The sequence below is a fragment of the Perissodus microlepis genome, chromosome 9 (assembly GCF_051167445.1).
Source record: "Perissodus microlepis isolate ML-2025 ecotype Zambia chromosome 9, ASM5116744v1, whole genome shotgun sequence".
NCBI classification, from domain to species: Eukaryota; Metazoa; Chordata; class Actinopteri; order Cichliformes; family Cichlidae; genus Perissodus; species Perissodus microlepis.
The window spans coordinates 17,115,162-17,143,150 of record NC_140469.1 but is presented as its reverse complement, the minus strand read 5'-3'; the positions used below and the strand labels follow the sequence as shown (position 1 = coordinate 17,143,150).

Sequence of the window (27,989 nt, the reverse complement as noted above, 5' to 3'; positions counted from 1 at the left end):
TGACTGTTTTTTTTCTCATGTTTTAATTCTTTGGGAGTAACATGATGAAAGCACTGGACAGCAGAGCGTTGGACTCTTACACATTCACACAGCAAAGTACACAGCACTGCACAGCGTGAAACACAACCATAAAAACAAAAACTAAACAAAAAGAAACAAAGCCTTTACGTCAAAATGCTGGCAATAAATAGACTGATCTCATTAAATTTATATTCAATACTCTTCTGTACAGATGGTCTGTGAATTACAATACATCAACTGAACAATCCTCTTCAGGAAGAGCAACACAACACATAGGATTCATGTAAACAGAGAAAGGAATTACCAAGGTGAAGGGATCCCTGTTTCATACACACATCTAATTCACATACACGCACACATGATCGATGACCATGCAGAGGATCCAGAGTGTGCCGATACGAGGCAACGAGTAATAATGAATACAGTACATCTTTCTCTTTTCCCTCCACATGAAATTTCACATGCACACACTCTCACGCGGTGACTCACAGAGGAGCACAATTGAGTACAGATAGTTTGGGGGATACATGGAGGTGGAATGTGATTCTGCAGTGGAGGGGTCTGAGATGAAAACTCGAAAGATTGTGACTGGTGGGCGCCTATTCCTCCAAGGTACGGAAGGCGTTCTGCATGTCCTCCACCAGCTGTGCATACTCGGCCTTGATCTTGGCTTCACCATCCTTAACCGGGTCCTACACGGAAATAAACAGGAATAAAGTGTCAAAGCTCGAAAAGAAAACGATCTGTGTTGGCTTATTTAATCCAACAGGTAGAAAATATAAATTTTAAGTTAGCTTTTGACTTCTTGAAATCTTGCTGCTAAAACCTAACATGGAAGAAAAAAAACTTCTAAACCAAAAAAAACAAACAAAAAACAAAACAAAAAAAAAAAAACAGATGAAGGAAGAACAGAAGAAACATACGGTAGCTTTTGCATGTACACCTGAACACACCTTGAATTTCATCGAGCTGATCCTGTAGAGGATTTCTCCCATGTGCTCCCTGATTATGGCCCAGGTGATTTTGTTGTCGCTCTGAGCTGTGGTTTCCACCGCGTGCCGTGCCATGTCATAGAAAGCTATCATGTTGGAGAGAATGCCCACTGTCTTGTAGAAAGGACAGAACCTGAGGAGATTGACAGAAAAGAGTCAGGAAAAAAAGGAGCTAACTGTAGATTAGGTCAAGAAACGGGGTACTTATGATTTATAAAGAGTAGATCTAGGGCCAGACTTACTGCTTTGCAGCAGCACAACCTGGGTTTTGCCATTTGTTGGTATTTAGGGACAAGAATATTTAAATCAAGTGTGCAAACTGATTTACTAACGTTTATGACATGCAATTTACAGCTAATACTGTGATACCGCGATTGCAATGATATTTAATGCAGAAAAAAAGCATCTTATTTTTTGGACCTGGACACTATTTTGGCCCCATTTAGTAAATATGCTGCTATTACAGTTTTTTCTGATGGCTTTAACCCTAACTGTGATTCTTATAGCACAATTCCTAAAACTATTAATACTTATAGCAAAACCACTCACTGAGTTTGCAAAACTAAAAGCACAAACACTGCTTTGCACTCAGTGTGCAATTTTGTAACACACACACACACACACACACTTTGCAAAACTGTAGGCACAATTCACTGCACAACACTCTTTTTGCAGAACTTTAAACACAACTCACTGCTTACACTCAATTACCAAATTTCCAACACACTCCTAGCAAAATTATACACATGTATGGCTATCATTACCACTATTTTGCCAACTGTCTGGCACACTTTCACATGTGAAAACTGTTTTAGATAATTAGTCCACTTTGCAATCAGCCTAAGCACTATAAACAGGCCACAGGTAAGCTGTCTATGTGGAGTACAATGGAAGGAGCAGTAAGAGTGAGAATCAGAGGAGGCCGAGGGAGAGGACGTGGAGGTGAAGAAGTTGGAGGAAGAGGACGTGGAGGAGCAAGAAGAGGACGAGGAGGGGAAAGAGGAAGGGTAAGAAGAGTAAGAAACAGAATAACTGATGACATCAGAGCTACAATAGTGGACCATGTCATCAACCATGGGATGACCCTGAGGGAAGCTGGCCAACGGGTTCAGCCTAAACTGAGCCGCTGGGGGCAGAGGCAGAATGTTCACTCCAGAGCAAGAGACCCATATAGTGAACATGGTGATTGCCAATAATGCAATAAGACTGCGCGAAATACAGCAGCGCATAATTGATAATGACACCATCTTTCAAAATATACACAGTGCAAGCATTTCTGCACTAAGTCGTGTACTTGCGCGCCACAGAATAAGAATGAAGCAAATTTACAGAGTTCCTTTCGAGAGAAACACAGAACGTGTAAAGCAACTGCGATATGACTATGTGCAGGTAAGCTAGTGTCATTGGTTCTGAATTTGGAAGTGCATACTGTAGTGCTGTGCATGGGCCTGATGTGTTGCATTTGTTTTGTCTTGTCCAGAGAGTGATGGAACTAGAAGCAGATGCAATGGGACATGAGCTACTTTTTGTAGATGAGGCCTGTTTTAACCTCAGTAAAACCAGGAGACGTGGCAGGAACATTATTGGACACCGTGCCATCATCAATGTCCCAGGACAACGTGGTGGTAACATAACTATGTGTGCAGCTATAAGCCAAAATGGTGTTGTTCACCATCATGCAACCATAGGCCCATACAACACTGCACACATTATTGCATTCCTGGACACCTTGCATGACATGCTCACTGTTCAGAGACCAGAGCAGACCCGATATGTCATCATATGGGACAATGTTAGTTTCCATAGGGCTGCTTTGGTCCGCAACTGGTTTACAGACCACCCATCCTTCATGGCACTCAACCTCCCTCCATGCTCTCCATTCTTAAATCCCATCGAGGAGTTCTTCTCTGCCTGGCGCTGGAAAGTGTACGACCGTCATCCTCATCAACAGGTAGCCCTTTTACAGGCAATGGAGGAGGCATGTGGAGATATTGACCAGGCATCATGTCAGGCCTGGATACGGCATTCAAGGAGATATTTTCCCCGGTGCCTTGGACTGGAGGATATCGCATGCGATGTGGACGAAATTTTGTGGCCGGACCCAGAAAGACGACATGATGTAGGCTGATTGTCTTTTTTTTCCCTTTTTTTGTGAAATTCCTTTTTTGTGTTCTGACTTTGTCTTGGTTTTGATGAGTGTGAATAAACACCAATACTTGAGGTTTGGATCCTTGTATGTTTACATGACACTATGACAAAAGTGTGACCTCAAATTGACATCTGTACACAGAGAAAGCAAAAGCCAGATGTGTTTTGTATTCATACCATCAGTGTGCAGTTGGCGCATTGTGTGCTTAGTAGATGATGGCTTGTGTGTACTGTTTGATACGAAAACACCAGTTTTACGAAGGTGTGAAGAGTTAATCTAGCTGTGTTTGCTTTTGAAGAGAACTACAATGTTTTGATAATTGGGTGACAGGTTTTCTTATTTGTGTGTAGAGTTTTGCAAAAATAGCCAAAAGTTACAAAAAATGTGCTTAAGCAATCAGAAAAAACTGTAATCTAACGATCTCCACACAGAAATTACCCAGCAGTGAATCATCATTTTTTTCAAAGTCTGAGCCAGTAACATCAGTTAAGGTTCAAGTCACGTAGGCTATAAATGTTACCTGTCATAAGGAGTGTAACCATTCTGCTGCAGGAAGTCATCTTTGATCAGTTTGGCCACTTCCAGTGTGATTTTATCTGTTTCTGCCAGTGAAGCCTGTCAGAGATAATGACACCTTTATTTATTCATGTGAAAAGACTTCAATGAATTTCTGAAACACGCCAAAATGGAACCAGTGAACAAATTTTTTTTAGGATCCGTTTCTGGCTTTGTCTCTGTGGTAAATTACCTTTCCGACAAGCTGCACAATCTCTGCCAGGTCCTCTTCCTCCTGCAGAATCTCCTTCGCCTTGGTACGCAAAGGTACAAATTCAGGGAAGTGCTTGTCGTAATATTCATCCAGGGCGCGGGTGTATTTGCTGTAGCTGATGAGCCAGTTGACGGATGGGAAGTGCTTCCTCTGAGCCAGCTTCTTATCCAAACCCCAGAACACCTAAGAGGGGAAGAAATGGGGGAAATAATAAAGCACATCTGATTTTATAAAGCTGATCCAGTCAGCGTGGGAACAGAAGGTGATCCTTTACCTGAACAATACCAAGTGTGGCTGAGGTAACAGGATCAGAGAAGTCACCACCAGGGGGCGATACACTGGAAAAAAAAGCACAAACATTTTCATTAAATTGCTGTATTCAACTTTCTGTTGCCTCTCAAAAAAAGATGTGCAGAGTAATGTCTCCCTCTAGTGATGCAAAGCTGTACTCACGCGCCTACAATACTGACGCTGCCTTCCCTCTCTGGGTTGCCCAGGCACTTCACTCTTCCGGCACGCTCATAAAAGGAGGCGAGTCGGGCACCCAGATACGCAGGATAACCACTGTCTGTGGGCAGATGCAGGAAATAGCTTTTTATGCTGTGCCAAGTACCACTCTGCTTTTATTTTACCAAAGACCGAAGCACCAAAGCACACCAGCTCCACTCTAATGAAATTCGAAGCTGTCAGCTGTTTTCATACAGTCGCTTTTGCAGTTTTACCTCAAACAACACAAAATGGTTTAATTCATACTTATGGGTCAATATTTGTTCTATCTATATAAAGTCAAATGAAGATAAGAGAATGGCATATATGCTATATGGAGTGCTATTTATATAGTGCACTCATACATACATTCATGAGGTACTTTATTCTATAAACGTTAAGTATTCTATCTACCTCACATCGACGGCCAATTTATAACTACTAATTAATTTAGCATGCATGTCTTTATACTCCTGGAGGACGCAGAGAGAACCCATGTAGGTAATGGGAGAACATGTTAACTCTATACAGTAGGGCCCTAGCCAGACTCAAACCAGAATCTTCTTGTTGTGAAGCAACAGTGCTAACCACTGCACCACCGTGCTGCAAAAGTAAACTTACATTTTTAATCGTTGCTGTTTTTCTATCAACCAGAAATACACTGCAGAAGCTTGAGAAGGCCTTTTGTTCAGCGGGCAGGTTGTTTCAGTTGCTCTGTTGTTTTTATTTAAATGGCTGTGCTTTTAAAAGTGAAAATATGCAGACAGGGTCTATGTACGAAAATAAAGCAAGCGTACTGTTCCTGTTACTCCCATGTATATCTTTAGAAAACCTGATTTAATTGTGATGAATTTTTTGAACATTTCTCACAAGCCCCTCCTGCTGTTGCGTAGCTTAGGTGAAAATTGGACTAAATCCACCCTCAAAAGACTCTGACTGTAACCAGCTAAATCTGTGTTACAATAATTAGGAGATCCTTGAATATTTTCTTCCCCATATTAGACCCTAACATTGCGCCCTAAAATTTTAAAAAGCTTTGCTCACATGAGACTTCAAACTTACCAGCAGGCATCTCAGCTAGACGTCCAGAAATCTCCCTGAGAGCCTCAGCCCAACGGGAGGTGGAGTCGGCCATCATGCTCACGTTGTACCCCATGTCTCTGAAGTACTCAGACAGAGTGATTCCTGCCAAAATAAACTGAGTTAGAAGGCACAGCACATGTGAGCCAATTAAAAAGAATCACACGAGGACAGTGAGTGAGCAATCCCTTAAGAGTGAGTGTTCTTCATTATAAGAGGATCGCACAGTTAGGGTGAGAGATAAAAAGTACTTTAGGGTACTGTTAACAGTCACCTGTGTAGATGGAGGCTTCTCTGGCAGCTACGGGCATGTTGGAGGTGTTGGCCACCAGCGCTGTTCTCTTCATGATGCTCTCCGTCTTTCCATCCACCTCCATCGTCAGCTGTCGCCCAAACAACACTGTCAGTTACCTCTGAACAATAGTTTACTTAGAAAGGGGTGCCAGTACACTCCCACTTACTTCAGGGAAGTCTCTCAATACTTCTGACATCTCATTTCCACGCTCCCCACAGCCTACGTAGATGATGACATCACTGTTGGAGTATTTGGACAGAGACTGGGAGATGACAGTCTTTCCACAGCCAAAGGCTCCTGGGATAGCTGTGGTTCCTCCTTGCACACATCTTCAAACCATGAAGAGAAGAGATTAGGAAAACCTTTCTGAAACAAAAAATCATCAAGGGTAAAAGGTCTGAGGGAGAATTTGAGACTCACGGGAAAAGGGCGTCCAGCACTCTCTGTCCGGTCAGCAGCGGGTGATTGGCGGGCAGCTTCTCTGTGACGGGCCGCACTTGTCTGACAGGCCACACCTGCACCATGGTGAACTTCTCCTTCACGCCTTCAAACTCCAGCTCCATCACCACATCCTGACACAGAAACACACGCAACATCAGCACAAATCAACGCCTCACAAGCTGCTCGGAAATTACAACCGCAGCTGTAGGCATGTCAGACTCACAGTGATATCATAGTTTCCAGGCGGAGCCACGTAGGTCACGGTGCCTCTGTTTTTAGGAGGCAACATGATCTTGTGCTTAATGAGGGAGTTCTCGTACACCATACCGTAGATGTCGCCGCCTGTGATGTGACTGCCAACCTAATAGAGTGAAAAGAGATGTACAGTAAATCTAATTCACCCGACATCTCAGACTTTTCAAGAAGAAGTCTCTACGAACTCCTACCCGCAGACTCTTGCTGGGAGAAAACTCCCACTTGAGGTCTCGGTTGAGGGCTCCAATATTTACACCTCTGGGAATGTAGATGCTTTGTGTGAGGTCATTAATGTCCTTCAGAGGTCGTTGGATACCATCAAAGATTGAGCCCATGATTCCTGGACCCAGCTCGACTGAAAGAGGTTTCCCCGTGCGGAGCACAGGATCGCCCACAGACACACCAGCTGAATTCAAGCTCAGAAAAATCATCATGGTTTGGGTGAATTAGTTACCACCTGAGGACTAAGATAACCCCAGTTTGATTATTTTATAAGCAGCAAGGTGTTCAATAGTCTTGAACTCCCCCCTCATTTCTTTATATTTTAGCTGGTAAGTGGGAAATGGATGCAGAGATTTGAAACATTTTCAAACATGCAGGGAAAACAGTATTTGGCAAAACTACAACCTCGAAAGTCAATATTTGGCATGACCACCTTTCTTCTTCAACACAGCCTGAACTCTCTTAGCCAAAAATCTGTTTTAGCTACAGACACGACTTTAAGATACTGTTCATCTGCTGTAAACAGATTTTAGGTGTTTTTGTCCTCCGTTTGTCCAGTTTCCTCCAATTTCTTAAGGACACACTGCATGCCATGCCGTGTTTTTTTTGTGTTTTTGTGACAGGCTTCTAGTAACAACGTTTCTAAGCTGTCTGTCATGTATAAACAAAAAAAACTGGTTTGTCCCTCCAGTTACGTGCCTTTTTTTAAGCTTGAATGAGTCAACAAACAAAAATACATTCCTCTGAAAGCAGTCAGTTACAAGGACTAGATTGAAGAGTCCTTGTCCTTTGAAAGACCTTCGGAAAACACGGAGAACTCAAGGCTTGCTCAAGACTGCTTTAAAAAATACAAAATCGTTTTGGTTTCTACACAGAAATGGAATGTCTGTTATATCCAGATTCACACGCTCTCATTAGGAATTTACGGCTGTGACTTAATCCATCCAGTTACATAAAAGATTATTTTTTATAGTAAAGGGTACAGTAGCTTTTTCCAAATTAATTGACTACGTCCTTAAATACAGTCAGTGATGACGGTCAGTGATGACCCCAAAACAATCTGGGTAAAAGACACAGGATGCCTTTGAAACGCTCGAGCATCATTATCCTTACCACCAGTTAGGGATGGAAGTATACTGACAATTAGATAGTAAATACAGCAGTAGCTTAGTTACACTGATGTTATTAATACTGCCCTAAACAATGTCACCTGCAGCTCTATCAAACTTGGTGCAAGAAGCATAACAAATGATGCACCCACTTTAGTGAATGTACCACAAATCCAGGGTGGAAGAAAGAGACTGAGTAGCATGAAATGGAGAAATCCTGCAACCAAACCCTATCTGACTGTTTATATGGACATCTTCTTCTTGTTTCAGGATCAACTTTTATAATATCCCATAACAGCAGCGTAATAAAATAAGGATACATGTCTCTTCATAGACCTGGATGGTGGCCATGTCTCCCTCCAGCCTGATAATCTCTCCCACCAGCTCACTGTGGCCGACACGGACCAGCTCATACATGGCTGCTCCTGCCATGGCCGTCGCTGTCACCACTAGAAGCACAGAGGAGATGTAATCATAAGAGTGGTTGCTTTTTGTTTGACTGAAATTAATTTCGCTGTTTGTTGTAAAAGCAAAGTTGTTGTGCCTTTGTAGGATAAAATAGTGCTCACAAAACCTTATTATTGTGACCAAGACTGAGAAATACAGATGTGGTTAAATGTGTTTGTGTCATTACACGTCCTCAGTTTTTTCTGGAAAGTGGTAATAATGTGTTAAATATGAAGGAGGAGTTTCATAAGGAGTATGTGGTGACCGACCTGGTCCAGAGACTCCGTGAACATATCCAAACTGGCTCTCCCTCTCCTCATCCCTGATCTTGGGCAGCTTGGACATGTCCATCTTCACGTTTATTAGTCAGACTGGAAGAAAAGAAACATAAGCAGCTGTTACTGACAACAACTTCCCTTTTTGTGACAAATTTAAAATGACAAATTAGTTCATTTTCAGCATAAAGCCCCTACGAGAGTTCAATTCAATTTTACTTATATAGCACCAAATCACAACAACAGTTGCCTCAAGGCAATTTATACTGTAACCTAAAGACTCTGCAATAATAAAGAGAAACCCCCAACAATCCTATGACCCCCTATGAGCAAGCACTTTGGCAACAGCGGGAAGGAAAAACTCCCTTTTAACAGGAAGAAACCTCCAGCAGAACCAGCCTCAGGGAGAGCACCCCAGTTACCATCTGAGGACAAAGATAATCTGCGTTTGATTATTTTTATAAGTATCAATTTGAAACTTCTCATTTTCAAGTTATTGCATTCACAAACTTAGGTGCCCATGGTGCCCGCCCAGCAGCAAGTAAATGGGAATTCAGCTGGGAAGTATTTTTGCAGGCCAGTCGAACTCTTATTTAACCACGTAAAAAGAAACGTTCATGTTTAGAGTGGCTGGATGGGTAAAACCAAAGCCTTATGAGGAAATAGGAGAGGTAAAAAGAAATACTGAAAGTTAAAAGAACACCAGCACACATCTGAAAACATTTCAACGTAATTACTAGTGAAACGGTGACCACCGGTGGTGAAAGTTCAAAGGCGGTAATTACAAAAGCCACCTTTAATGTGCTGATTCAAAAACTCACAGCAGCTCTCAAAAAAATGTTTTGTTTTTCTTATAACACATAGACATTCTGTGTATTCAAATGAATTTGAATACCTCTGTGATGAACTGGCAACTTGTACAGGCTGAGTGGGTAAGCAAATGGATATATGAATGTGGACTTTTGACCAGAATTGGACAAATTTATATTCTCATTATGAGTTCATTTAAATGTTTTCCTGGCATTATGCTGACTACTCTATATTGTCCCTGTAATAACCATGGAAACCTTGAAGAATGCACAGCATCACTGCTCAGGGCTCCTTGTCTTGCTGCAGTCTCATCATCAGAGGCAGAAGTAGGCCACCTCACCAGCCAGTCCACTGGCCTACTACAGTCAGTCAGTGTGGCACATCTGGCTAACATTAGTGGGGGATCCCACTGCATCCTCTTTTTTTTTTTTTTTTTTTTTTCCTTCTTCTTCATATGAAGAATAGGGTGCATCTTTCCCACATCAGGCTGTTCCTTTTTCTGCTATATTTATACCTCACAACTCAGCCACATGTAGCTGTAACACAAGCACAAGCTGCCATGAGTCGTGACACAGACCCATCCTCACAAAGCGCTGCCTGCAGATGCTCTGCACACATTCAAGATCAGCTTTATCTGCTAGATAATATATTCATTACTTGCAGTTACATCAAGAAAATATGCCTATATTGTGGATTTCTTTTTCTGCCCCCCTTTTCTTTCCATCTTTCTACATCTATGTCCTTTATTGCCCTTCCTACTGATGCACGGATCTTCCTGCTCACGCTAGGCTGCTTGGCCATCTGTGCTGGAATAAAGCAGCTCCACCTATTGATTAAAGCAAGAACTGCAAGAGAGATATACATAGGAAGGCTTAACTGCTCAAAAACACCAGACTAAATTTACTGGTTTTAACTGGATAATACTGGTATTATCCAGGGAGCTCACCTGGAAAACCTGTTAATGTACCAGAGGCAAGTCTCTGCCCATTTGATTAATAACATCACAATAAATAACAAAAGAATTACACATAAAACATCAAATATGTCTTCTTTTAAAGCAGCACAATAATATTTATTGGAATAATTAACTTTTGTATGTAATAAACCCACAGAGTAGCACTTTTTCATAACTTCCAGATACAACAGCTATGGAAAAAGTATTCTACATGACACTAAGTCATATGATCCTGGCACATGACTGGCTGCCCTCAGTCGATGAGTCTCTTTAAGGAAGTGGAAAACCAGCATGGTGAGAAACTGGGAAGTCAAAATCATAACTGTCTATGTGGAAACTCTGGAGATTTTCTCCCACCTGACTGCAGTACTTCACATATAAACCTCCTAAGACCCGAACTCTTACACGGCATGCATTTTTAATTTCTCTTTGATATTTGGGCATATTGGGGCGCGATGAATGTAAAAACAAAGAATTACCAGATATTTTTTTTTAACCTTATTTTTGTTTTTAAGAAAAATAAGAGCCACATATGAGGATATTCGTTTAAAATTTTGATAGAACAGTAGCTGTATAATGTCCTTGTAAGTGGATATCAGGCCCTCGTAGAGCAAAATTGAGTATTTTGGTCTAAATAACCCAAAATGTCATGTCCACATATGTGGACGCCAGGTCCTAGGAGGTTAAAGACAATTTACCACAGCATTAATATACTAATGTGGGCAACAATTGACGGCAAGCCTCCTGTTGGGACCAAATGTTACACCGATAAAACAGCTTATCAGACAGCAATTGGGGAGTCTGTAGTGAGTTTAACCCGAGTGTCCCTTCTGACTGAAAGGGTAACCTGTATGAGATGGTGTCTGGGTAAAAACAGGCTCAGTAATGTTACATGTAAGTGAGGTGATTCTGCAAAGCATCCTGACATGCAGATGTTAAATGAAAGTCCCATGGACGCAGGTAACGCTGCTGATCGAGTGCACAATATTCGAAACTATAAACTAGCCAGTTGTTTAGCCACAACAGGAAGAGTCTGAAATCCGAATAAAAAAGCCGGAAAAAATAATGTTTGTAATTTCCACTCGGCCACATTTTGTCCTTACGTTAACAACAAGGTTAGCTAGCTGTGTGTGTGATTAGGTGTTGTGAAAATGATAGCAAGACTGGTTTGTCGGCCTGGGTGGAAAAAAAATGCTGTCTCTACTATTCTGGTGCATAGGGATTGCTAAACGGTTTCACTGTACACACGCATCCAAATATACTTCATAATATTAAAACGGCGTTAAACGTTAAAATGAAAAACGGGATATTTACCGTGTGGCTGTGAAGTGTCCGTTTACTGTCTTGGTTCGAGAGAGGAACGCTGGCTGCTACGGAGCGTGACAGCGAGCAGAGATCAGCTGACTTCATTCACTCACCGCTTGCTTTTACTGCGGGCTAGCGGCAACTGGCGCCATTTTGGATCCTCCCCTGGACTACCGGAAAGATCTTTAACTGGTGGGTATTTGTGGTCATTTAACCTCACTTTGCATAAAGCACGACTCCGAGCTCATAGCTTCTCATATTGTTGTTGTAAACCCTTGTGTTAAATTATGTTTTCACCTTTGTGGTAAATTGGTTTTATGGGAGACTACGTAAACTTTTAAATACACCTTATGTGAGCGAGCGTAAACCCACAGTAATGTAAGTTCTGTTGGTAGGCAACGATAAACAACCTATCTATATGCTACATTACATAGATCATAATGAGCCACGGCAGCTTATCTCTCATGTTGTTTGATATCTTTTCAGCAACGGTTGAGCCAAAATGGAGGTGCTTTCACAACTCCCGGTGTATCTTTCAGGTGGTTTAGGAGTAAACGATGAAAATGTAATTTTGATAAAATACATTTATTTAAATATGTATACATACCCCCAGTTTGTTTTGGGTTTTTTTTTGTTTTGTTTTTTTATTTATTGGGGGGTGTATACGTTTCTCCAAACTACAAATTTACAGAACTACAGGGCTCATGGGTTTTTCTTTCGCTTTCGTTGTGTAACAGAAAATCTCAGCATCCATATGACCAACACTGTATTACATATATAAACTAATTTCGGATTTCCTTTTTTATGAGTAGATAAATATAAAAATAATTTCGGTAATATATTTAGAAAACTAAAACGGTAGATTTCATTGACTAGTAGTAATCCAGTTGTTCTACAACAAATAATTCTGGGGCGAAGACGTAGGCGCTTTTCCCCCAAAAAATATAATGCTTGCTTTCGGAGGTCAGACAAATGCATTTCACACGCCTCAATGTCACACCAGAAGTAAGGTCCCCTTAAATAATGCGAGACGAATACGAGCCCTATATAATTAGGACTGAGAACCAGGATGTTTTCAACACATAAACCGTTATTTAAATGTCTTAATTTGGCTGGAAAAGAGCCTGAGAGTCCAAATCCAGGTCAAAAAGTCTCATATCTAATATTAGAGGCGCGTGTGCGCATGCGGAGGTCAGGGTTGACAGTCCGTCTCCACACAGTCGTGGAAGGAGTGTGGCGGCTAAGCTAACTGCAACCATCGTAACTAGCTACATGTGGAGGGTAAAACGGGAGGCATCCCTGACCCCAACTCTTTCCAGTTTCTCACCTTTTACCCGAAACAACTTCAGAGTTCAGACTCTTCGAAAATAAGGGATATCATCTCTTTAAAATGAAAGGGTGAGTGTGAACTTTTGGGTCATGAATACGTAGCTTAGCACAAGTAAAGTTTTTCATGTCTGTTTTTTTCCTACAGGAGGAGGCGGGGAGGTGACGGCAAGGCTAGCTAGCTTGCGAAACGACTTTTATTTAGGTTCATGGCCACTATATAAAGGACAGCACTGTCACTGAAGTGGTGCTGTCGTAGTTGTTGTCGTTAACTTTAGCCGCTTGTCGGTTTGTGTAGGTCGCGAACAAGCTAAGCTAACTAGCTCGCTGCTAGTGGAGAGCTGAGTCAGTAAAGCCAGTTTAGCTTAGCTAATCATAGCTCTGATTATTTTTGGTATTTGCCGCGAACCTCAGCTACCTGCACAGAGTCATACCAGTTTTGTCGAAAGTCTTAGACGCAGCTATCTCACGTTGGGCAAAAAAGTTACCATTTTAATGTCACACATGACAGCAACTTTAGCGTTTGTGCCAGCTGACTCAGTGTAACTTGATCTGCCAAAGTAACACACTAGCAATGATGCTTCTGGACATTTCTGAATAAATTCTCTTATTCCACGAGGGCAATTAATGCTGAAGTGTATTAATTGTATACTTAGGGTTTCACCGATCTCATTGTACATGCTTAGGGACAGCACACGTGACCTCCACCAGTTCTTGGATGTGTAGTCGTCCTATAAATACCACAGTGAACCTCTCACTGAGGCGAGTGGACTGCTATGTGTGGGTCATTTACTAATTACACAAATCCAGCCATGTCCCCTGGTCATCCTATAGATATTTAAAGGAGAATATTAATCAATTTTGATGGTAGAAAAGTTTCATTTTTAAGTAAAGAGTTATAAAAAGCACAAGCTGCAGGTGTTGTTTAAATTTATTTCTAAGCGGCATTCGTCCAAAGAATTACTGTTAGTAGTAGATTATGTAAATGTATGTGTGTGTGATTATGAGGGGACATGTTGACTTAAGCTATACAAGAGTTGATAACAGGTTCAGTTCAGCAGTGTTATAGCTTTTGGGAAGAAATCACGCAGTTCATGACAGATGATTTAATCAGTACTCAAAGTAGACAACTATCTGCGTAATTCATCTTTGAGCTTTGATAGTAAAAGTGTTTACTTAAATATTGAGTGTATAGACTGAAAGAACTGTGCTTATAAACAAATATAAAGGATAGAAGGCTTGTAAGATGTCAGTTTATTAGTCTTTGTTGTATTTTGGTTCATATAATGTTAAATGAAATGGTTTACCTGTTGTCAGCCATTTGACCGTTTTGCTCTTGTTCCAGTAGCCGGATCGAGCTGGGGGACGTTACGCCCCACAACATTAAGCAGCTGAAACGCCTCAACCAGGTCATCTTCCCCGTCAGCTACAACGACAAGTTTTACAAAGATGTGCTGGAAGTTGGAGAGCTTGCAAAGCTAGGTAAGACATCACAATACTTACACCTAGACAACTTCAGTTAGGGTGACACCTGATTATGACTGTATGTGATGACATTGATGCGTTAAAGAGGAAAGCGACTGGTGGAATTCAGTTTGCATGCACTTTAACAGCTTGATTTTCAGTCATGGGAAATGAAATGTAGAAATGTGGCTTTTAGAGGTATTTGATCTTTCAGCATCATGTTTTGGTTTTTTGCAGCGTACTTCAATGACATTGCAGTGGGTGCTGTGTGCTGCAGAGTGGACCACTCTCAGAACCAGAAGAGACTGTACATCATGACACTTGGCTGTCTAGCACCCTACCGTAGACTTGGAATTGGTAAGTAGTAGTAGATTGTTTCTGTTATTGATTCCTGAAGAAGAAACTTTTTTTCTTCCCCACTATCATTAATGATCCTTATGTGTGATTCAGGTGAATAGAAGCTCTACTGTCATTAGTTTGATAATGGAAGTTACAATAATAATAATAATAATACATTTTATTTGAGGGCACCTTTCAAAAAGCCAAGGTCACCTTACAAAAGAACAAAATTAATAAAAGGAGCAATAGTCATCCTCTATGAGATGTATGATAGACTAGACTGTTTGATACTGTTTCTTAAAAGTTATGAGGACCTCAAGAAGAGGCTGTTGTGCAATTGGTGATTTTGTTTTTACTTTTACGCCAGGTACAAAGATGCTTAATCATGTGCTAAACATCTGCGAGAAGGATGGAACTTTTGATAATATTTACCTGTGAGTGTTTGCAGAATTTGCATGAAAACTTATCTGCATACAATAATTATTTTTGACTGATTTTCCAGATGAGCTGCCTGTTAATGCATTTGTATTTTCCCACCCTACAGTCATGTGCAGATCAGCAATGAGTCGGCCATTGACTTTTACCAGAAGTTTGGCTTTGAGATTATTGAGACAAAGAAGAATTACTACAAGAGGATAGAGCCTGCAGATGCCCATGTGTTGCAAAAGAGCCTGCGCAGTCCTTGTGCACTGCCCAGTGGAGAGCTTCAGAAGTCAGAGTAGGGGCACAGCGTTCGGAAAAGGCACTAATGTGGCCACCTCCACAGAAACAGAACTGTGACAAATGCCCCAGGATTCAACACTTTCTTCAAAGGACGCTAAAAAGAGAAAACAAATTTCAAGCATAAAAGTTGCTGCATTTATTTCACAAGGGGGTCCCTGTTGTTGTTGTTTTTTTCTTTCTTTCTTTCTTTTTTTGCAAATTTTCTTCATACTGTTAATTGACAATGACAAAAATCTAAGCATCCTATAGTGCTCCTGTTGACAAAGTTACCAACTTCTGACAGTTGACATGGTGGAGGGGGAAAGATTTGGCGTTTTCAAATCACATTGTTGTTTTTTTGTTTGTTTTGTTTTTTAAATGCGGTTATTAAAGCTGGAGGGGACATATCTATGCTGTTGATCAAAGGAAATCAGTTGGTTTGGAAAAGTAAAGGGAAAAAGTGCTTGAAAGACCATCCCCCGACACAAATGCAGTCCCAGGTGGTCAGCTTGGAGTGATACTTGAGTTATGTGGAACAGACAAAGCTCTATTCCTGCACCACCTGAATCTTTGGACTCATGAGAAATGAGTCTGACCGGTTTGTTGTGTCCGGGGGGGCAGAAATGCGTCCCCTCAGTACAGGAGAAAGGGGAAAAGCTTGACGGTTTTGTGGCAGTGGGAAGATGCGTTCAGTACTTTTAATTTTTAAATATTTCCAGCCTGTTATTTAAATCCCCCTTCAACTAGTCTGTTATTTTTATTTTCCACACTGAGATGGCAAATGGTTCAGAGGTTCTCCTGGGTTTATCACAAAGAGTGAAAATATAAAGGAATGAGAGAACCAAACAAATGTATTGAATGTGTTATGAATAACATCAGATTGATTTGGATTTGGGCATTATTTTCAGTAGTATGGTGGAGGTGTTTGTGGATGCTTGTTTCTAAATGTATACAAGTGTTTTGAGACATACCTTAAACACCTTTGGCACCTTATGTAGCCATCTTATGACATCGGTCTTCTCAAACTTCCTGCCACAGTGAGCTTCAGTGATTACACACACTTTCAGCTGAAAGTTTTGGAGTTTTGCTATGATCTCTTAACAGTGTATTACCCAGAGGAAGCTCTGACACCTCTGCATGCAAGGAGAGTTGTGTCCTCTCCACTGTAGTATACGCATGTTTTCATTTCTTTGGAGAATTTTATCTTTTCTGGAGCTCTATATTGTAAGACTTTTTAACGTCTAAATGAATAAATTACTATTTGCAGTAAAAGTTGTGTTATGTTTTGACATTATGAATATTTGGTATAGAAATTGGGTTATGTGTGTGTGTATCATTTATGTCTCCCTCTGCCTTAAACTCTTCCTTGGATGCTTATAGGTGTTGTGATTGGATATAACCTCCTACCTCTGGAATGCTATTGGCTTTCAGGACTGCGTACAGCCCACCCCTTTCAGCACTAAGTTAGGGTTATTCAGATTGTTTTGGGAGATGAGTTGAAAGCTTTGCTAGCTAATAGTTAGCCTCCAATTTTTAAAGTTCTTACAGGAACAGCGGTCTCCAAAATGTCGAGGCTAAAGGTTCGTGAAAACTACTCTCTGTAAGCAGCATTTGTGTGAGCACGGCCGAGAAGCGACTGGCGTTGTTCTGCTTAATAATCATGTCGGTGTCGATAAGCTAAGATAGCTGTTAGCCTGCTAGCTATCAGAAAGCTAGCTGAACAGGTAATTGCTTAGGTTTCTTTGCAGGTTTAAATATATGAACATCGCTCGCTGCGTATATTGTAACACAAGCCCAGGAGAAAGAAATGTTTAATCACTTCGTGTAACACTCTAATTATTTTGTAACGTGTAGGTAAGTGTTTTTATCTAAATGAGTAAAGATAGGGTAATTACACTAGCTTGTTAGCATCTAGTAGTAGTAGAGGCTGAGTGTAGCTTGACAGATTTAATACTTTTATATCTGCTATTGTATGAAACAGTATGAGCTCATCACTAGTGTATCTGTACTATTTTTCTCAGCTGATACACAGCGGTGTGTTGACAGTGCTCTTATTTATAATCAATACTCTGTTCGGATGCTTTATGTTTTGCTTGCAGCAGGACGAGCACGGAATGGATTTTAGGTCCAGCTGTTGATGTGTTGACTGGTACCTTATCATACAGGCAACTGTGAGGACAGGATGCCAGAGATGACTGAAACTCAGACACCTGGCCGTAAACCCAAGTAAACATCTTTGAGATATAGTCTATTTGTTCCGGTTCAGTCAAATAAATTCCATAAGTGGTCGTTTAAAATGTGAACTGTTCAATTTTTTTTAATGTTATTTTATTGTTTGCAGAAAGAAGAAAAACAAAGAATCTCACAATGCAGGTAAAAAAAAAACATAGATGACCATAGATTTATTGTGTAGGGTTTACTTTAAATGTACATGAATTCTGATGACTTTGTCTTTTTGTTGTTTTAGTTGAAAGACACAGAAAAGAAAAGATTAATGCCGGGATTAACCGCATTGGTAATCTTTTGCCATGTTCCCAAGCACTTAAACAGGTAAGAGACAATCTGGTGTTTCTGTTTGCCTAAATATAGTGAAATCAGAGCAAAATATTTTAATAGAAAAAAATGTGATTTTATTTTTAGAGTAAGAACATGATACTGGACCAGGCCTTTCGTTACATCACTGAACTGAAGAAACAAAATGATACAATGCTTCTGGAAGGAGGAGATAAAGTCCAAGGTAAATTTTAATATTGTACACACCAGCTTCCTAATTTAGTTGGCGTATCCTACAAGTTAAGTGTGAATATGGATTATGTGTGGTTAAAGTCATGAACTCTACACCTCATTGCAGCAGAGGAAATCCGTCGGCTGCGGCGTCAGCTGGAGGAATTGAGGCGAGAGAGTGCTCACTATATTGAGCTCCTCAAAGCCAATGACATTAACCCTCTGGAAGATCCCACTATCCACTGGAAGGGCAAACAACGCTGTGCTAAAGTGGCAAAAGTTCCCTCTACTCACCAGCTCCCAAAGGGGATAATTGTTTGTTCTAATGGCAATGGGAAATTCCCTGCAGGAAAGGAGACTAGCCCAGGAAAACAGTCATCTGAAACATTAATTATTCAGCCATCATCTGAGGCCAGTGCCAGATTAAGGGTTAATGGAGCCCTGCTGCATGTTAACAACTCTTCTTCTACCCCTGCACTTCTCCCTGGGTCAGCAGCAGCACCCACTCAGTCTACACCCAGCCTGAGAATGATAGAGCAGTGTGTGGTTGAAGCACCAACTGTGGCACCCACTCTGCCACCTTCTGTGTCTTACATCACCCTCCAGATTCCTGCAGCATCCACGTCAATGCCTCAGCAAGCTCAGCCCCTCACCTTAGCAGCTACTTCAGCCTCACAGCTCCCCACTGAAGGCTCTGCTCTGCCTGCATCCACCCACCCTACAAAAGCTTCAGAGGGTTGCTCATGGGTAACGCAGGACGCTGCCATAAGGACTGCAAGTTACACTGCTATCCCAACCAGCCAAGCCCTTCTCAGGGCTGGGGCAGCAGGCAGCACACAGACTACCTGGACAACACTGCAGATGGCAGGGAACACAGTGCAGCCAGTCTGCCAAAGTCTTTCCACTCCAGAAGTCAGCAACACCACCCAGCCTATCCAGCAGGTGACTGTATGTCCAATGGGCAGCAAACCATCTGTTCACCCAATTCAAATACAGATGCAACCACAGGTGCCTGTACAGCAGGCACCTCTTACAGGTCACATTCAAGCGCAGCCGTTTCAAAGAGCACCCCAGATACGGCCAGCAGTCCTAAACCAGACACAGCCTCAGCCTATCCTAGCATGCCAACCTCAGTGTGCTGTTCTTCCTCAATCAGCCATAGTGCAGCAGCCACCTGTGGTGGCCCACCCTGCAGTCGTGTCTCAGCCCCAGCCTACTCTTCTTCAACCAGCCATAATCCCACAACCTCAACCCCTCCCTCAGCCAGCCCTGGTACCCCAGCCACAGGCCACCGTGCTTCCTCTCCTTCAGACCATGCAGGTGTTGCAAGTCAACCCAGGTGGAGCAACAGCTTCAGGTGTTACAGTACCACAGAACACAAACAATCCAAGTGTTGTAATCTTGCAGCAGGCCAGTGCTTGCCCTACCCAACCAGTTGTGAGGGAGGAAATAACAAGTCAAACACCATGTCAGCATTTTGTAATCATCCAGGCACCCAATCAGGCTGCAACTTCTGCTCAGAATCCCCAAGTTGGCATGGTGCCTGCCACTATCCCTACTGTTTCCACTCAGATACCCATGACCAGCACCTCGGTGTCTGCACCATCCTTGCAGAGTGTAGGGGGAAAGCAGCTGGTGCACATTCTTCCTCGCCCTGTTCAGCCTCAAGCGAGCCATCCTCCGCAGGCCACCCAGACATCATCTTCTCCACCAGTTCCTACAACCCCGCAGACTATCACTGTGAATGGACAGGTGTTTGCCTTGCAGCCTGTGAAGACTTCTGATAAGGCCAGTTCCCAGGGTGGCCAGAGTACATTGCAGCTAGTCCAGCCCACTACCAGTGAGGAACCGACTACTAATGTGGCTCTCAACAGCTTAGGGGCCCTCAGCAGTCTCAATCAGAGCATCTCTCAGGGTCTTCCTCTTAACATTTCTAGTCAGAACAATGGTCAGCCTCCACCTGCTCCATTATCAGTGTTGCAGCAGCAGCCTCCTGCTCCAGCATCCATCTCTGGAGCCACACTTGCACTACCTGCCCGACAGCTACAGGTCCCAGTCACATCAGGGCTGGTGGTTAGTACCTCCAAGCCTTCAGCAAAGAGGCTTCGCACAGCCTTGAATATGAAGAGAGCAGCAGCGAAAAGGACTAAAGCTGCAAAGACAAAGGAAACCAGTCCCCCACAACCTGCTGTAGCTCTTTCTGCCAAGCCAATAGCTGCTACAGGAGACAGCCAGACAGTTCAGGTTACAGGATCTCAAGTTTTACAGTCTGCATCTGTTAAAGTCACAGACATTAACTCCACATGTACCACAGCTGTCACAGCTACAGATAAAGCTATAGGTAGTGTCACTACACAACAGAACACACAGAAAATGATTGTAAGCAGTTCATCCAGCGGGCCAGCTGTGTTTAGTCAATCCCATCCACGGGATAAAACCTCTGTCAGTGCGTCTCAGAGTGATTCGACATTCAGTCATTCTAACACTAGCAGCATCACGACTGCAGTTACAACAGTCACTGCCACATCGATCGAGCCATCGGTTAGTTCAGACTTGGTTGACAAGAGTAAAGTATCTCCACTTTCTGGCAGCGACTCAGCTGTAACCAAGCTCTCAACTGCTGAGGCTAAACATCCTATCACCAGTACAGAAACTAGCATAACACAAACTAAGTGCACTGCCAGCACTGCTGCTTCTGGACAAAACCGACCTGTGGTGACCTCAGCAGCTGCCTCTGAAACTCTGTACACTTCTTCCTCTGTTTCTACTGTATGTTTGACTCCAGTCTGCACCAGCAGTACCACAGCAACTGCACCGTTACCTTTTAATAAGACTACCCAACAAACATCACCTTGTCGTTCCCAGGGATCTGCCTCACAAGATTCTCTGCCTTGTAATAAACAGGAGTCTCAAGCCACTCCTTCATCTTCTGTGTCCACAACCCTGTCATCATCTGCACCTGCATTTTCTGCTATGCACAGCTCTGCAACAACCCCTACAACAAGTTCAGATATTAGTAAAAGGAACACTGCTCCCAGAGTTACAACACAGCAGACTGATGTGAGCACACACAATCTGTCCTCCTGCCATCCTACTGAGGGCAAACCGCCTCAGGCCCCTAGACCAAACAGTGAGGCTCAGGAGGAGATGCAGTCCACACCAGCAGCCAAAGAGAGCTTAGTAGTGACTCCTGACATTCCTACTAGAAAGGACTTTTCGTTGTCTCAACAGGTGTACACTAACTTAGATGATCAAACTCTGGAGCACTCTTTGACCTCTAGCAGGCAGACTGATTCTCCCATGTCTTCTGGAGCTGGGGGTGGTAGAGGGTTTTCTGTGGCGTCCATGCTTCCCCAAGGCCACACTATCGGTGCATCATCTGGGTCCTTTGGAACATTTACATTCACAAATGAGCAGGCAGAGATGCTGGCGTTAGCCATGCTGGAGCAGGACAGCCCTGGAAGGAGGAGTGGAGGGTGCTCTGGGGAAAACACTGCATCTACTAACCCCACCACAGCCACTTGGGAGCCCACCAAAACCACACCAGTGTCAGCCAGTAAAGAACGAGGCTCAGCTGGGCAGCAGGCTAAAGTGAATAAGCCTATTGACCCAGGAACAGTTAAACCTGCTGTTGAGGTGTCTGTCAGAGGACAGGTTGGGGAAGGGTCTGTGAGTGCAGCCGGTGGAAGCAGACATCCACAAAACATCTCTTACTCCCAGTCTCAGCCTCTTCCCCAGGTCCAGTCTCAGAACTCATCCCAGAGTGGGACAGTGGCAAGCCTCAGTGTCAACAACCTGATTAGGCCCAGCTCTAGTCACCAGCCCTACCCTGGCTCCCCAAATCTGCCTGGCCAACAGGCCTCAACTCCCTCTCCTGCGGGGACCTCATCTCTTATATCCCAAGCCTCAAATAATGCTCACTCACCCTGTTCAGGTGCTACACAGCCAAATGAGTACATCCCCTTAAAGACTACACTAATGAGGGCTCAAGGAGGAGTTGGTATTGGCGAGCGACAAGTAAAGATAATTTCCAAGCGGCAGGCTCAGGATGAGGTGATGTTAAACACTGGTAAACGACCTAAGCCCTGCCCTCCATCTGGTAACCCTGTCAACCACATGGATGTGAAAGCCGCTGACCACAACCAGATGATGGTAGGTCAGCTACCGTCGTCTTCCTCAACCGTCATGACAAGGATTAATTCAGAAGGTGGAGGCCCTCTCTTCTCTGCAAACTCTTTTATGAGCCCGGTAGTTAGGCCTGCAGATGGGCACTGCCCTCCACAAGGACCTCCTGAGCAGAACCAGCCAGGGGTACTTCATCTGCCCCAGGGGCATCAGCAGCATGCTGTAACACAGCCTGGTCAACATCTGGGAGGGAACCTTTACATGAAACAGCAACAGCAGGAGCAGCAGAGGCACCATCTGTATCATCTGCAGCACCACTTGACACAGTCAGACCCAGCACAGCGCCACTCAATACACCAGAGGGCGCTGCAGCAACAAGAGCAGCATGTCCAGAAGAAGCGGGCACTCGTCAGAGGCAGTCAAACAGGCTCACCTGCTGGCCTGCAGCAGAAGCAGCATCACCTGGAAAAGTCTGGAGTTCAGCAGCAGCAGCATCCTTCACATCAACAACAACAGGCACAGCATCAACAGCACACGCAGCAGCAGACCCAGCAACATCCACAGCAGTCACACCAACAATCACAGCAGCATCAACAGCCAACACAGCACCAGTCTCATCCCCAGCAGCACCAACAACAGACACACCAACAGCCTCCACAGGGACAGCATCAACAACACCAACAGCAGCAGCAGTTGCAGCAGCAGCAGAGCTCTCACTCCAGACACCAGCAGCATCTGCAGCAGCAGATCCAGCAGCAGCACTTTAGGCACCAGGAGAAGAGTTGTGAAGCACAGGCAGCCGGTTCCAGGGGCCATCACAGTAATCACCTGGCCCAGCAGGACCACCTCAAGGTTGGTGTCATGTGATATAAAAAGTGACAGTTGCATTTTTAGCATAAAGCATATTTGAAAACCAGTCCACTGGAATTTTTTTGTTCTCCATGTACCATTTACTAAGTATTACCCCATGAGACTTTTTTTTTCCTGTGCAAGAGATCTGAAACAGTTTAAGTTAGTGTAACTTTGTCTAACTACCTAAGTGTCCTTTATACAAACACCTGGCTGCTGCAACAGTCTACCACAGAGAAACTCTCATTTACAGAAAGAAAAAAAATCGTGAAAAGAAAACAATCACAGTACTGACACTTTATAGTGTGTGGGGGACTTTGCAGTGAAATAGCAGCTCTGCCCTTACAGCCACAGTGTAGACAGAGGAGTGTAAATTTAAGATTGTTTGTAATTGAAATGTAGTTCAATCATTGTGTTTTGTTTTGTTTTAATTTCTACCATCTATTCATGAACATCTGAGAGCTGTCAGGATAAAATTTTTAACACATGCTTTGTGGTTGGATGACACTGTACACCAGGGGTTCTCAAAGTTTTGATGACAGAGTGCCACTTTTGGGACTTAACATATGATTGAGGGCCATGCAAGAAAAAGGCACACGACATTACATCACATTACAAAGTCACAACTTGCATCAGTTCAGAGGATAGTCTTTTATGTGATTAAGTCATTTCTTGATAGATTTCTTTAAGTTGATTGAGTTTTCTGCATTTCTGGACAGCAGCCTTATTTGTTAATGTTAGAAAGGTTTGGTCTGCTATGATGGGAAGAACAGATGTTGAAATTGAATAAATATCTCCCTTGTTCATTTTCTGGGCTGATATATTGTAGCATGACATGAGTTGTGGGTGTTGAAAATGTTCAGTAGTGCATTTTATGTTTGTTGCCCTCACAAGCTGCATAAAATACTACTAAGGGGCACCACTGGACTCCACTCTGATCTGGTTTTATTGCTCTTATTGATTTATGATAGTTAAGATTCATTTTGAGGGTGTTGCTGATAATATTTCCACTTTTTCTCCCTCAGTCTGGTCAAGACCATAATGCTATGCAGAGGATGATGAGCTCTAGGAGTCTGGAGCAGCAGCTCATTTCTCCTCCCGCCAATCCTGTGTCACGGTCGTCTGACTTGGCCTGCACTCCATCTCGGCAGGAACGTCACCGTGTGTCCAGCTACTCTGCTGAGGCGCTCATCGGTAAAAGCTCCACTAGTGGCGAGCAGCAGCGCATCGGTCTCCACCTTCAGCCTGGTCACAGTGGCGCTCAGGAGCAGCCAGACCTCCGTGGTTATCTGGACACGTCAAGAGGGAAGGCCAACATTGCACATAACCCACAGAGCCGTCTGCCATCTGACCATCCGGGGTCCGCTGATGTTCAGCGGGTCTCAGAGTGTCCACCCTTTAAGGCAATGGGGGGTGCAGGAGGAGCACATCAGCTCAGTGGTTTTGAGGCTCAGGTATCTCGTGGGAGTGACATGACATCTAAACCAGTGCCTCCCTCCCAGAGGGGGCCTCAGGGGCAGCAACAGCCAGGTTTCAGGATGGGCCCTGCAACAGATGGCCGAAATCGTGGGGGCTACAGTGGAGCTCATCCTGGCTCACAAGGGGTCCAGGTTGGACCAGCACTGCCTCGAGAACAGGATGGATGTCATCAGAGTTTCATGCAAAGCCTCCTGTCCCCCCACCTTCCTGAGCAGAGCAACCACCAACGAGCAGTGCAGTGCTGTCCCCCGGTCAGCATGGAGTACAGCTGTGTGCCTGGAAACTCGTCAGGAGACATACAGGCCAAGACCTCCAGTCCCAGTGTTCCCCAAACCCAGAAGGCTCCGCCTATGCGACTTACAGAGGGAAACAAGGGCCACATTTCTCAGGTCAGCAGTAACATGCACCCAGGCCCAGGTGTGCGATCAGGACTCCCTCACCCTCCACCCCCACACAGCAGCTCTGAGCCAGGCCGCTCCTCTGCCCCCTCCCGTCCACCCACTGCTGTTAGCCAACACTCTCGCCACATTGCCAGAGATCCTCAGCCCACCAAACTGAGACCTGGCGACCGGCCTCGATCCGGTACGCTCAGACCGAGCAACCCGTTTGAGCCTGAGGGCCATCTGCCTCTGCCCCCTGGAGGTGGGGTGCTGCTGAGCCGACCGCAGTCTGGAGGAGAGGCACGGCGTAGCGCCATTGTGCGCTTCATGTCAGACAGTGCTCAGGTTCCTAGCGACAACAACCTGGTTCCTGATCAGCACCTAACACAAAACTTTGGTTTCCCTTTTATTCCTGAGGGAGGGATGAATCCTCCACCTCCCATCAATGCAAACTCTACGTTCATCCCGCCAGTGAGCCAGCCGAACGCCTCCCGTACGCCGTCCCTCCTCCCTGTTGAGCCTCAGAACACTTTAACCTCCTTCTACCCTTCCTATTCTCCAGCTGCTCACCCCAGCCTTTCCAGTGATGTCACCCTCCAATACTTTCCCAACCAAATGTTTACGAGCCCGAGTGCCGACAAAGGGAGCGCTCCTCCACTCAACAACCGCTTTGGCTCAATCCTCTCCCCGCCACGCCCTGTGGGTTTTGGTCAGGCCAGCTTCCCGCTGCTTCCAGAAATGCCCCCGATGCCCATCGCCAACTCGTCTGGAATCACCCCTCACATCTCCAACTTCAACTTGACCTCTCTGTTTCCCGAAATCGCTACCGGCATGCCCACTGATGGCTCAGCGATGCCAATGTCTCCCTTGCTGTCTCTCTCTAACACCGCATCTGCCGACTCGGGCAAGCAGCCGAATCGTCCTGCTCACAACATCAGCCATATTCTGGGCCACGACGGCAGCTCGGCCGTGTGAGGAGACCTCCTGCTGCAGCGTGAATGTGATGGTGAACTGGAGCTTTAGAGCAAAAATTTTAAATTTTGTTGCTTTTAATGTTCAACGAGTTCAGAAAGTGGTGATGAAGCACTTGTTGAAATGGTGATTTTTGTTGTTTACATGTTCAAAACAGTTTTGGTCTCAGATATGTTCCCTTTGGCGTTTGCCAATGTTATCATTTGTAATATCTGAACAATCTTATAATTTTACAGGAACATGGAAATGTGTATCTTTAAAGTGTCCCTCTTATGCTTATGGGCTCCTAATTTTATTTTGTAGGTCTACAAGCAAAGGTGTGCCTCTTTGTGCACTGCTGTCTTTTTGAGGCTACACTCCCACGAGCCCATTCTGGTCTGGATGGTTAGCTCCACCAAATTCACATGTAACTGGCGTAGCCCTTCAAAAGCTGACATCTGCAAACAGAAAGCCGTAGCCACATTATAAAAACATGCCATCGCTTCTAACTTTAACATCATCCTATGTTTGAATTTGATCGAAATCACGGCAAAGCCTCGTTTTTTTTAACTTGGAGAGTTTTGTCACGCGCGTTTGCTGTTAGTGCAGAGCAGCTTTTAATGTTCAATGAGTTCAGAAAGTGGTGATGAAGCACTTGTTGAAATGGTGATTTTGCAGTTCTTGGAGACTTACAGTAAAGCATTTGGAGTATTTTGCTGATAAGAGACATTTTAGAGTTATCGTCCATCTTTGAGTTGAGGTCACTGCTCGTTCTGTCCTTCTTCAAGGGTGGGCAAAATTATTCCACTTTGTTACATGGTGTCAAGTGATAAGTGGAATAATAATACAGTCATGTGTTCTGTGGGAGAGAATGGACAGCTGTGGACATCACGGTTGAGTTGTCCTTATCATACTACTTCCTGTTCTGCAGGGAGACGTTAATAGGCATCGCAAGCAAACCTTTGCATAAAACCTTTATAATTCTCTTTGGTGTGGATTTTTCAAACATGTCAAATTATGAAACGGATTGAATGATGAAGAAAAAAGTTAAAAGCATAACAGGGGCACTTTAAAGTTTGTTGTGAAAATGTTGGTTAAACCGACTGGTAGTAAAACAAAATCAGTTTTAGGTTTAGAACTTGAGTTCAGTGTATCCTGGGTCATTGAGAAACCTTCTGCACAGTTACCTATTAATGTAATTTACTAACTTATCAGGTTGTGCTGTACAGAATTGTTTTTCCAAGAGCTATTTTGTAAATACCAATGTTTAATATCAGAATTGTTAGATTATGTATGTATTTGTAAATACAAGATTGATTAATAAAGTTTATAAGGAGACATTTGTATTTGCTGCCAACTGGAAAACTGTCTGTGCTTTTTTTATTCTCTTGTCCATGACAGCACCTGGAACATTTTTCTAGATCAAACGACAGCCTCCAGCCGCTCACTCCTGACTCTCTCTTCTGATCTATACATAGTGATGATCAATTAAACCAAAAATTTTAGATTTGGATTCATCATTTCATCAGACCTGTTGACACTAATTTTCAGTCCTGTAATGTGGCAAAACTCAGCCTTTTCTTTGTTTTCCTTCCTTAAGAATGGTTTCATGACAGGAACCCTTCCACCTTCACAATATGATGAGGCTTCAGCAAACACTCCGTGGATGAAAGAAGAGCTGGACGTATCTCTCGGGTCAGGAATCAGGTCTTTGTGCATTTCTTCCTCTTTCTTCAGGATATGACTTCCAAATATTTATCTGCTGTGAGGTTTTTAGGTCTGTTACTTCTTGTTTTCCACTTGTCTAATTTCCTCACTTTTTTGAAGAACACTGCACACCTTGCTGAGTCTTGCAAATGCAGTTTACAGTCAATAGCTTTTTGGGAATCATTTTGTTAATGGAAAAAACTCTTTTATACCCGTCAACTGTTATCACTGAAGTTTGTTGCAGATTCAACTAAAGAAATGTGAACAAATTGAGTTTTTGCAAAAGTTAGAAGTGTGTAGACAATCCTGGTTCACCCATTTGTATGTTTGGA

The 27,989-nt window shown here is 43.5% G+C and overlaps 3 protein-coding genes across 3 annotated transcripts; 2 read left to right on the top strand and 1 right to left on the bottom strand.

The window, feature by feature from the left end:
• atp6v1ab (ATPase H+ transporting V1 subunit Ab) lies at positions 1-11,756 on the bottom strand. Its single transcript, XM_084939334.1, has 15 exons — positions 11,621-11,756; positions 8,536-8,637; positions 8,140-8,268; positions 6,680-6,894; positions 6,457-6,594; positions 6,213-6,364; positions 5,959-6,121; positions 5,772-5,880; positions 5,480-5,602; positions 4,385-4,499; positions 4,206-4,269; positions 3,911-4,114; positions 3,683-3,777; positions 975-1,146; positions 1-713 (listed from the first exon to the last, which is right to left on the bottom strand). The coding sequence occupies exons 2-15, from the start codon at positions 8,615-8,617 to the stop codon at positions 621-623; spliced, it is 1,854 nt and encodes a 617-aa protein (XP_084795460.1). The 5' UTR covers positions 8,618-8,637; positions 11,621-11,756; the 3' UTR covers positions 1-620.
• Positions 11,757-12,789: 1,033 nt separating this feature from the next.
• On the top strand, positions 12,790-17,668 carry naa50 (N-alpha-acetyltransferase 50, NatE catalytic subunit). Its single transcript, XM_084939335.1, has 6 exons — positions 12,790-13,009; positions 14,283-14,419; positions 14,639-14,758; positions 15,108-15,174; positions 15,285-17,022; positions 17,542-17,668. The coding sequence occupies exons 1-5, from the start codon at positions 13,002-13,004 to the stop codon at positions 15,460-15,462; spliced, it is 510 nt and encodes a 169-aa protein (XP_084795461.1). The 5' UTR covers positions 12,790-13,001; the 3' UTR covers positions 15,463-17,022; positions 17,542-17,668.
• On the top strand, positions 17,556-27,315 carry usf3 (upstream transcription factor family member 3). Its single transcript, XM_084939330.1, has 6 exons — positions 17,556-17,668; positions 17,784-17,815; positions 17,910-17,992; positions 18,083-18,179; positions 18,294-23,143; positions 24,166-27,315. The coding sequence occupies exons 1-6, from the start codon at positions 17,625-17,627 to the stop codon at positions 25,972-25,974; spliced, it is 6,915 nt and encodes a 2,304-aa protein (XP_084795456.1). The 5' UTR covers positions 17,556-17,624; the 3' UTR covers positions 25,975-27,315.
• The last annotated feature ends 674 nt before the right edge of the window (positions 27,316-27,989 follow it).